This window comes from Benincasa hispida, chromosome 11, assembly GCF_009727055.1.
Source record: "Benincasa hispida cultivar B227 chromosome 11, ASM972705v1, whole genome shotgun sequence".
NCBI lineage: Eukaryota > Viridiplantae > Streptophyta > Magnoliopsida > Cucurbitales > Cucurbitaceae > Benincasa > Benincasa hispida.
In genome coordinates this window covers 55,111,996-55,122,768 of record NC_052359.1, presented here as the reverse complement: position 1 = coordinate 55,122,768, position 10,773 = coordinate 55,111,996, and the positions used below count along the sequence as shown (strand labels likewise).

Here is a 10,773-nt window from a genome sequence, read left to right as displayed (position 1 = left end):
TGCAAATCTTCATGGTGCCATAATCTGAGGTAAGCCATTCTTTTCTCATATCTAATTTTTTGCTTTGCTATTAATGTCATATTTATAGAATCTTCTATCACTATAGGCTCCTACAACTAAAAAAATACCAATGGTACGACTTATTCTTTACAACTTTTCAGACTAAACAACTCCACTCCTTACTCCCTTAACGGCTAACGCCTCCTAAAAGGCTTCATATATTTACACCAGTAAAAATCAAAATGCATGAGAAATTCTCGAGTTTCTTTCCTGCCATATCTTCCACATGACCGTCATTACAGTGTTCGGCCACAAGTTATTTTAAGGAAGTCAATGTTGAAATCTTAGGAGTCAATAAGAGCATGAAGCTTTATACTACTGTTTCTCTCTCGCATAATAGTTATTTTATCATTTGATATCACAACAGTTGTCGAGTGTCACATACCTACTTTTATTGGAACAAGTGGCGTGTCACACCCCGCCCCGAGCCCGCACTTCTGAGTCCGAGGAGAGGCATGATATTAACTAATGCTACTTTTTATTGACATTATCTTACTAGTTTCCTTTTTAGAACCTTATTTACTACAGCAGCGGAAAAATCTTACATGCTCTATTTAGGAACCTAGTTTACAAATTCAAGTTACATTTACATAGGTGGCACTACCCCAACCACTAATCTCATTTCGTACTATTTCTAAACTTGTGGCAAACCTTGACCAACTTCGCAACCTGGACTCTTCTGTCTTTTCCTCATTCTCCAGCCCGATTCCTTGGTGCTTCTTCTCCGGCAGACCTACCCTGAAAACTAGACTCTCAGAGATTTTAGGTGGCTTTAAAATCACTCCAAACACACGAGTATTCTGGGAGAACTCCTCGTCCCAAGTTGATGCTACTTCCAGACCTTCCTGTCTGACAGCATCTCCTCCTCTTGGAACTTCATGACCGCTGCATGGTTTCTGCTACAAACGCATGCGTTCTTCCATCAACGCATAGATTTCTCCCAGTCAACCTTCATACACTTTTCTTAATTTCTTTTGAAGAGAATTTGAGTTATGGTCTGAAGTCCTTGGCCCTATTTATAGGCGTCCAAAATCTCTCCAAGGCCAACACCTACTTGGCCGCATGTCCAAGTGTTCTTTCCTTATACTATTAACGTAATCTTACGTCATCGCAACCCAAGGTGTCTTCTTCCCCTTTTACCAACGCATAACCCCCACATTTACATGTCTCCTTGTGCATCCACCTCATTTGCAGTTAGATGGATGCATATGAGGGATGAACGCATATGAAGTTGGATGGATGCATTCAAGGTCATCATCCGGACATATAGCTTGTTGGGATGAAAGCTTAGGCCTTAAGCAAATGAGGTGGATGCACAAGGAGACATGAAAATGTAAGGGCTATGCGTTGGTAAAAGGGGATGACAGAATCATAAACATTATCAGCATAAGAGAACAAGTGTCCAGCACCCGGTACCTCGTGCTAGCGAATCCATGGAAGCTTTTCAGCAATGTAGCGTTGCAGTTTAGGTGACACAACCCTATCGTCATCTCCCTGCCATATGTGGATTGATCAGTCATTGTAAGGAAATGAATTTTTTAGGTCCAGAGGATTGAACTCCCAGCTGCTAAATCCAACATTTAAGTTCTGATGGAAGGATTCATATTCACCTTGTTGTCTAATCTGAACCTGGGAGACCGCATACAGTAGTTACTCAAACATTTTCAAAGAGATTGTAGATTGTTTATCATGATATGTAATGATGCAACAAAAAGAAGGATAGCTGATCAAATTGTGCTTTCTTTTTAGAAGGAACCGAAAAAAAGAATAGGTATGAAGAACTAGAAGGATAAGACCTAGTCGATAGTTACAAAAAAGTCTTGAGGCTCATAGTGAGGTATGTAACCTAATGCTCCAATAGCTAATTGAATATGTAGCCTTTTTAATGATGAAGGCTTTGTAAAAAAAAAAAAAAAAATTGTTAGTGTAATCTATTAGAGACAACAAACTCATCCTCAGATCTTCACAATGGTACAATATTGTCTATTTTAGACATAAGACCTCATGTCTTTATTTTTTGTTTCATACGAAAGGACTTGTACCAACAGAGATAGTTATACTTACTTATATAAAATGTTCTTCCATTTACCTAGTCAATGTAAAACTTTGATCGCATTTCCAGCATAATCTAAAGCAGAAAAATGGGACAAGCTAGTTTTAGATTATAAAACAAACGAGATCATCTTCCATACAAGAGTTAAGGTCAAGAGAACCCCCACACCTAAATGTTGATGGTTAGAAAGCTCATTTCTCAATCGATAAAGAATGCAACAAAAAGTGAAAATCAGCTTGAAGGTCTGGGATGAATATACTCTGAGTGATTGATCAATATACTATAAGTTGTTTAAAGAACAAACTTCAGGTTTGATTTCTATTCAACTTTCTCTCTGTTTCTCCACATGATAAAGAAAGTTCTGCTTGTTTGTAGAAACAAAATGCAATTATCAAACGAGAAAAAAAAATTACTTACCATATACTCATGCCGAAATGAGAGCTTAGGAAGAGATTTTTGTCGTTAGGAGAAAGAATGTCGGGATTGTGAGCGATAATACTTGAAGCAGGAAACTGTTTCTGTGTGTTCCACCAGTATATGAGCCAAGGAGTATAGTGAGCAACACTTAGAGCCCAATGGTCTTGCGATGGTTTCCATTTGAAAGCTTCATTAGATACATTTGCAGGAAAACCTGACCACCAATAGTTGATAACTGGAGCTACTAATATTGTCCCTGCCAGCCTATTAGGATTCATGAGACATCAAATTCTTTCTCAATCACTATGTCACCTTACACGAAAAGAAACAGTTGAAAGTGCTATAGTATTGATTTAATTAAATTAAATGTAACCTATATGCATGAGCTTTTGGGTTGATTAGCGATTTAATATGGTATTCGAGTAGGAAATCCTATGTTCAAGCTATCGAGCAGGCAGTAATGTCATTTCTTCGCCAATCGATATTGATTTACACTATTGGGCTTTCAATAAATTTTCAAGCCTACAAGTGAGAGGGAGTACTAAGATATTGATATAAGAAAATATATGGTAACTCATCATCTGATACTTTTGGGTTGAGGGGCAATTTAACAGAAAGAAAGTAGTATAATCAACCAATCTTGTAATGAGAGTACTGAATTCATATATCATATTCTTATCTTTGGCCTTGAGTAGAGTTAGCAAAGATAAATGCATATGCCATATGTTTTACTTGTTTGGAATGTACATCAGACAGCTCCAAACTATTATCCCGCCCATGGAACCTCCAATAACATAGAATTTGGATCCCAATGCCAATTGATCTGCAAGCTCTTCTATGTCTATAGCCACGCTCTTCACTGTCCTCTTCAGGTCAGGATCACTCTCTCCATGACCAGGTCTATCAAAAGACAGAATGTAGATTCCCAAGCCTTCAATGAGTTCCTGAGAAAGCTCTACTCAATCAATTCGAATGTTTAAATCTATGCAAATAGAGAAAAAAAAACGATCGAAATGCATAGAAAGGAAGTCTTGTGAATTAAATATACCATAACTTATCAACTTAAAGTTTTTAGAGGCCTTATCTTCAAAGTTGTATAGTAACTTCCTCAATAAATAGTCATGGTCAAGGTGTATTTGGGGTAACTTCTGAACTAAGCAATTTTCACAAGAAAAAGAAAAGAAAAGAAAAACTAAAAAGTACTTGACCACTTAAACATCACTTGATAACCATTGGTCCATTTGGTTCCTAGTTTTTTTATTTTCTAAAATTTTGCTTGTTTTTTCGTAATTTCTTTACAATAGTTTTCATCTTCACCAAAGAAAACATTTTTATTCATAGCCAAATTTCAAAAATAAAAATAAAACTATTTTTTCTAATGCTCAAAGTTTACATCCCAATCACATTTCCATCAACAACAGCTTTCTTTCGGTTGAGATCATACATAAATTGCACTTCTTAAAACTAATTGACAATGAGAGATATACCATGTATCTTTTAAAGATAGTGCGACCACCCCATCTTTTCAATGTGGGGTCCTCAACTTGCCTCTCAAAATGGTGCCTCTTTGAGTTCATCATTTTTTTTATCGAAATCCTTTTTTTTCCTTTTTTTCTTTTTTTTAATTTATTAAATATCCATTTAGATTTCATGAGCTCTTTATATTATACTTGATAAACACGAGGTTCCATCTCAAAATCCAATTACATGGAGGGGAGTAATTCATGCATCTTATTAAGAGTATAAGGTTTCTTCATTTTATAACATTTCACTTCACTTGTGAGCTTAATTAAAAAATAAGTCCACAACTAGAAACCAATATTATACGAGTTCAAACATAGGACCTCCCCCTCTTATACCATCTTAAATCATCGTTGAACTCAAATTGATGAATTATGCTAAATTTAATTTTGTCAAAGAGGTTCCAATATTTCATATCACCCTAACAACCTTAGATTTCCATCAAAAAGTAGTCTAAAAGAAAAAAAAAAAAAAAAAAAAAAAGTTGAAAAGCCACAGTTTACATTCTATAAACAACGAGCAAGTGGTGCAATGAAGACGATACAGTGACAAAAACTTAAGAAGTAGAGAATATGAAGAAAAACCCACCTAGGGGAAGCCGTAAAGAGTTGCTCTGCTTTGATTTCTTTCTTGTGTGAGCTCCTCCGCCAGCAGATGTCGCTGGTACCTTCCGGTTTCCTCCTCTGGTCATTGTGGGTGGAAATTTCTCTGGCTCAGGTCATAGTCTGGCCAATTTTCTTCACTGGTAAATGCCATTCAAAGCTACAAAAACAAAACGCTCAAAAAGTTAGAGGAAATGTTAGTTTATTTGGGCAAAAGATGAAAAGAACATGGGCTGGTTGGTTTGACCTTCTGGTTTCTTTAACTTCTAGCTCTTGTTTTTTGCGCGATGCCTGAAGGGGCGAATGACAATGGTGGAATTTTTTATTCCCTTTCAACAGAAAATATAAGACTGGTTTTGCCATGGCAAAGGTGAGAGAAAGGTGGAAAAGGACGAGATCAAATGAGAGAAAATTCTCATGTACAATTTGACACGTCCATAAATAATATATCATAATTGAATAATCTCGATGTTACCGATAAAATGAGTATGATTGAATCAGTGTAGTAGTTGTACTATCAACCTTCGAGTTAAAACAGACTTGTTGAATAACTTTTCAAGTTTCGAGTAGTTGAACATATGTGTAGGGAGATGATCTTTGAGTCAATTTTTCTTGGCTAAATTATACAAAATGTCATTGAGCTTTGTACTTTTGTTAGAAATATCATTGAGCTTTCAAAAATTCTAAAAATATCCTAAACTTTAAAATAGAATTAAAAAAAGCCCTTACTATTATATATGAACAGAAACCATTAATACCTCGTTGCATAAATACCTATAAACTTTCAAAAGTTGCATGAGTACCCTTACTTAAATAATCAAAAAATATAAATGAATATATAAAATTTAAAAATACTCTTATGGTTGATCTACTCTTAGTGTAGATTATACGTTAGTAATTGAGTGTGTGTTAATAGCTAAATACGCTCTTTTTGTGTTTGACTATTTATAGTTTTGGTAAGTTATGGTTTATATTTTGTTTGAGACAAAATTGGTGTAAAATTTAGACAAATGAGATCAAAATAAGAGTATATATATGAAAAAAAAAAGATGATATCTATATAATTGATTTTAAACTTTGTAACTCAAGAGATCATAATACTGATGGTAGGAGTATTTTTAAACTTTTTTTTTACAAGCCTAAATATATGTTTGGGAGCGATTTTAAAATTGTAAAAATTATTTTTCTTATGTTCAAAATCACTTCATAATATACTTTTAGTCACTCAAAGATATAAATTATTTAATTTTGCATTTTAATTGTAATTTTCATATTATCAATATTAGTTTTGAATGATTAGAAACATGTTTTATAACTATTTTGAAAATGTAGAAATGATTTTAACTATTTTTAAATCACTCCCATATATGCCCTTTGCAACTTTTAATAGTTCAAGGATATATAAAACGAGTATTAATAGTTTGTATTTATATACTGATAGTAAAGATATATTTGAAAACATTTTGAAAGTCGAAGAGCATTTTTGAAACTAAATATTAACGATTTCCATCCAAAACTAACGACAATGGTATTTTTGAACTGTTTTTGAAAGTTTAAAGATAATTTTGAAACTTTTGAAAGTTCAAGGGTGGTTTTGATACAAAGTAAAAAGTTTAATTAGGGATATCTTATATAATTTAACCATTTTTCTTTAATACCAAAAATATCCTTGACATTTCTTAGATAATTGAAGTTTCTTGTGTCCGGTCGAAGCAAGGATCAGAATAGAGAAATTCTTATAAATAGAAAATTTCTAAAAATATTTATAATTTATAGCAAAAAATGCTAAAAGTACTTGTGCTTTTGAAACTTTTTGCTATAAAGTGTAAATATTTTTAAATATTTTTTATATTTAAAAAGACCCCATCATAATATTTATGTCGACATCAAAATTACAAATTTGGTCACTATAGTTTTGGAGAATAAGTTAGAATTTAATCTCGATAATTTATAATTAAAATTTAGTCCCTACAATTTATTAAAATTAAATTGCAAATTTCGTCTCTATAGTTTGGTGGAAGTTAAAATTTAGTCCTTGTAATTTATAATAATAATTCAATCCATATGATTTAATAAAATTCTTGTAAAAGTTGAAAAATTATACTTAGAATTTTATTAAATCAAAAAAAATTATTAGATTTTTATCCAAGCATAAAGATTAAATTCTAACTTTCATAATTATAAGGTCTAATTTCTAATTTTTTTTTTTTTTTATCATAAAACCAAATTTGTAATTAAATTATGTTCTAATAATTGGTTACAATCTGTTAAACCGAAAGAAAAAGAAAAATAGGCGATGTTGTAGTGTAGTAGTTTTAAAAATGTTATTAAGTAGAGAGAAAAGCAATAAATGAGGGGAAAAAGCACAAAAGACTGAATTAAAAAGAAAAATCACGTAAATCTAAACTGGTCAGTAAAGAAGTTCAGTCTTTTATAAAAACTGAATTCTCTTAAATTCAGTCATTCCAAAAGACTGAAACTAATAAAGGCAAAGAATGAATCCTATTTTTACAAATAGTTTTGACACTACATGATTTTTGCAAATATTTTTCAAAAGAACCATATTTTAATACTTAATTCCTAACCTAGAAAAGCTCCCCTAATCAATCCACTAAACCATTATGTCACTATCTTTCAATTTAGGAGGCACTACCCTAAATAAAAGCCATTAACGATACCATATAACAAAAAGACCAAATCAAAGAGAACGAAATGTGAAAACGAGAGAGAAAATATTGCATAGAGGATCAAGTATTTCAACTAAGTTGTGAAACCCGGATTTCTATTTTCCTTACTTAAGCAAGTGATAAAAGGAATTAACTAAGTGAAAGTTAAATCCTAAGTTAAGGGGAAGGAAATTTCTAAGTGTTAAGTAGATTTTCTTTGAATAAATTAAGTTGAGCTTTAATTGATAAAATTGTAATGAAATTTGTATAAATAAATTGAGTAGGTTGATGAGAAAGTTAGTATGAAATGGTGAAGAAAGAATGGGGATTTGAAAAGGAAGAAAAATATGGAATTGAGTTGGGAAAGTTGGGGAAAAATAATAAGTAGGTTGAGCTAGTGTGGAATAATATGGAAATTGAGTTTGTGAAATTTCGGCTAAGTATAGAGAAGTTATGTGAAATGCGTTATGGCTGAAGGACTGAGAAAAAATGTAATTTGGAAAATATGGGAAATTACTTTGAAAAAATTTGGAAAATTCGTGTAAAAGTATCACAAAGTGGTGAGCAAACGTGTACGGAGAACAATGATCGCAGTAGCTAAGAGGGAGATCGTTGAGAGTGAGATCAACAAGATCGTTGAGAGAGAGATCATTGAGATCAAGACCACCGAGATTGGAGAGGAAATGGGAGAGAACGAGATTGGATAGAAGATGGGAGAGAGCGAGACCAGCGAGAAAGTTGGAGAGAGCGAGAGTGGAGAGAAAAATTAAAGCTGGAGAGAGCGAGAGGGAGAGCGAGATTGGAGAGAGCAAGACCAGCGAGATTGCTGGAGGGAGCGAGAGTTGAAGAGAGAAGACTAGGCGAGAAAGTGGGAGAGAGCGACACTGCCGAAAAGTGGAGAGAGCGACACTACCGAGAGCGGAAAGAGCGAGAGCGCCTATGCTAGCCTTGCTTTTTCTGATTCGAACGTCACGCCCACGCCTCGCCTATGCATTGAACGGCCGAGCAAGCTTCTAGGCGATGTATTTGGACGCGTTGGGGTGGATTATGCATGTTAAAAACCCTAATTTAAATACAAAAAAAACTTGAAAAACATAAGGACAAACGTCAATTAAAAATCTAGGTGTTCGATTAAGAGAAATTCTTAAACTCTAAAGAAATTGTGTTTGATGTGTTTGGGAAAGAACACATTGAATCAAGGTGAAGTCAGCTTACGTTGATAAAAGGAGGATTAAATATTTGGCCATGCAGCTAAGTAGGTGCTGTCAATCCCACGAGCAATTTGAACGCCTATAAATAGGGAGTTGGATTTCATTTTCAAATCACACAAAAATCATAAATTTCGTAGAGAAGTAGAGGGCAGTGAGGGTTCAGAGGAATGTGTCAACTTTGGATCAGGAGATCTTCCAATATACTCGTGCGTTTGGAGTGATTCTTAAAGCCATCTGAAATCTCTGGAAGTCTAGTTTCAGAGTTAGGGCTGTCGGAGGAAAAGGCTCAAAGAACTGGTGCTGAAGGTTGAGAAGAAGGCAGAAGGGTCAGATTGTCAGATCAGTCTAAGCCAGTCTTTGAAGATTTTGAGATTCCAGCCAAACCACAAGGAATTTTGAGCTGAAAGTTTTAGGGTAAAGGATCCTAAGACATTTTAGAATAAGTTTGTAGAAGGAAGTATTTCTAAATAAGGTTCGGAACTATAAGTAATCTAAGTTGTAAATTGAATCTGGATTCTTAGGGATGAAAAAGGGACTCGAGGAGCTACTGAAGTGAAAAGTTCCTAAGAGTTCGAGGTGAGTGGCTAAAATGTTTTCGAACTAAAACGTTTTTAAACTGTTTTGATTACAAATGTTTTACAGAAAGCAATGTTTGCGAAAATAATTCTCATGCCTACTAGTTTTATAAAGTGGTTTCCAAGCAAGTTTGAATTGTGATTTGAACGCATGCATATTGTTGAAAAAAGCTATTTACATATGTTGATTTTATCCAGCATTCGTTATCATCTTTAAAGCCATTTTATATATGTGTTATAATGTACATGCTTTAAAGAGAAAAGTTGTTTATTAAATAGTTTTGGTAAAATGCGATGCGAAGTACAAGAAGAAGGAATCCACCCAACTAGATACTGAAGTACAAGGAGAAGGTATCTATTGGTACTGAAGTACGTTTGAGAAGGTACCAAGCCAAATGGGATACTGAAGTACGTTGGAGGAAGGTATCCTAGTAGCTCGATTACTGAAGTACAAGGAGAAGGTATCTTGAGCAGTAGTACTGAATTTGTGAAGGTACTTATTGGCCACAAGTGGAATAAAGTCAGAGATTGAGCAATAAGGTTCTCTCTGGACTAGTAGTTGGTGTTGGAATTATTTCACAGATATACAGTACTTTGATTTGAGAAATGATTTTACTGTTTTATGTTTAAAACAGTTTTATATACATTACGCTTGAAAATTATTTATGCTGCAAAAGTTTATATTTCAGATAAAACTATTTTCTGAAATATGCATGAGAATTTACTATGTTTTTCTCGGTCACTCACTGGGCGTAAGCTCACCCCATTTTCAAATGTTTTTGTTTTTTCCCCCCACGGGTAGCGGTCAAATCCTCTTGAAGACAACTCAGTATCTACTCTGCTACTAAAGGACCAAAAGACTTGTAACCATTTGCTAGGGGTGGTTATTGTAATATTGTACACATGTCTACTATGTTCATATAGGGACTAGGGTTTGTGGGTTTTGGGACTTGTAAATCTAATGTTGTAAATACTCTAAACATATTAAGTTTCTAAGTTAATAAATTGTGGGCCTACAGCCGTCCCGTTGCATATAATTTGTATTTGGTATCAGAGTTATTTCGCAAGAGTTTTTAGGCAGTAAGTATCAGCCTAAGGGTTGATAACTACTGCAGTCACGCCCTTCTCTAGGCTAAGAGGGTGATCTGGGGTGGGGTGTGACATAAGTTCTGCATTCATTTAAGTAGAAACAATACAAGTCTTTATAGGAAAAATAAGAAACTACCCACTAATGCATTATCCTTAATTTTTTACCACTAACATAAAAAAGCTCCTTTAATCAATCCACTGAACCATTATACCACTATCCTTCCATTTAGGAGGAACTATCCTAAATAAAAGTCATTAACTTCAATTAAAGAAAAAATTAATTTAATTAATAACTTGCAAAATTAGTTTTCACTAATCTTTAACAAATTTTCATGTAAATTTTGACACGTCTATGAATAATATATCATAATTGAATAAATTCGAAGTAATCGCCGAAATGGATATAGTTGAAGTGGCTACTATCAACCTCCAAGTCAGAGGTTCAAATCCCCTTCCCTATATATTCTCAAAAAGAAAAAATTGATAAAACCATTAAGAGAAATTATCAGAGGAGACTAAACTATTAGATCATGTAGTTTGTCAAATCTATATCTAACCATTTATTGAATGCTAGTCATA

The 10,773-nt window shown here is 33.7% G+C and overlaps 1 protein-coding gene across 2 annotated transcripts; it reads right to left on the bottom strand.

Annotated features, from left to right (window-relative positions):
* Window positions 1-469: 469 nt before the first annotated feature.
* Window positions 470-4,807, bottom strand: LOC120091819. 2 transcript variants are annotated; one of them, XM_039049960.1, is made up of 4 exons: window positions 4,640-4,807; window positions 2,531-3,474; window positions 1,671-1,689; window positions 470-1,554 (listed from the first exon to the last, which is right to left on the bottom strand). In XM_039049960.1, exons 2-4 carry the CDS (start codon window positions 2,806-2,808, stop codon window positions 1,483-1,485), a joined length of 369 nt encoding a protein of 122 aa, XP_038905888.1. In that variant the 5' UTR covers window positions 2,809-3,474; window positions 4,640-4,807; the 3' UTR covers window positions 470-1,482. The 2 variants fall into 2 exon arrangements, with proteins under 2 accessions (XP_038905888.1, XP_038905889.1); XM_039049961.1 differs by lacking the exon at window positions 4,640-4,807 and adding an exon at window positions 3,579-3,604.
* Between the last annotated feature and the right edge of the window lie 5,966 nt (window positions 4,808-10,773).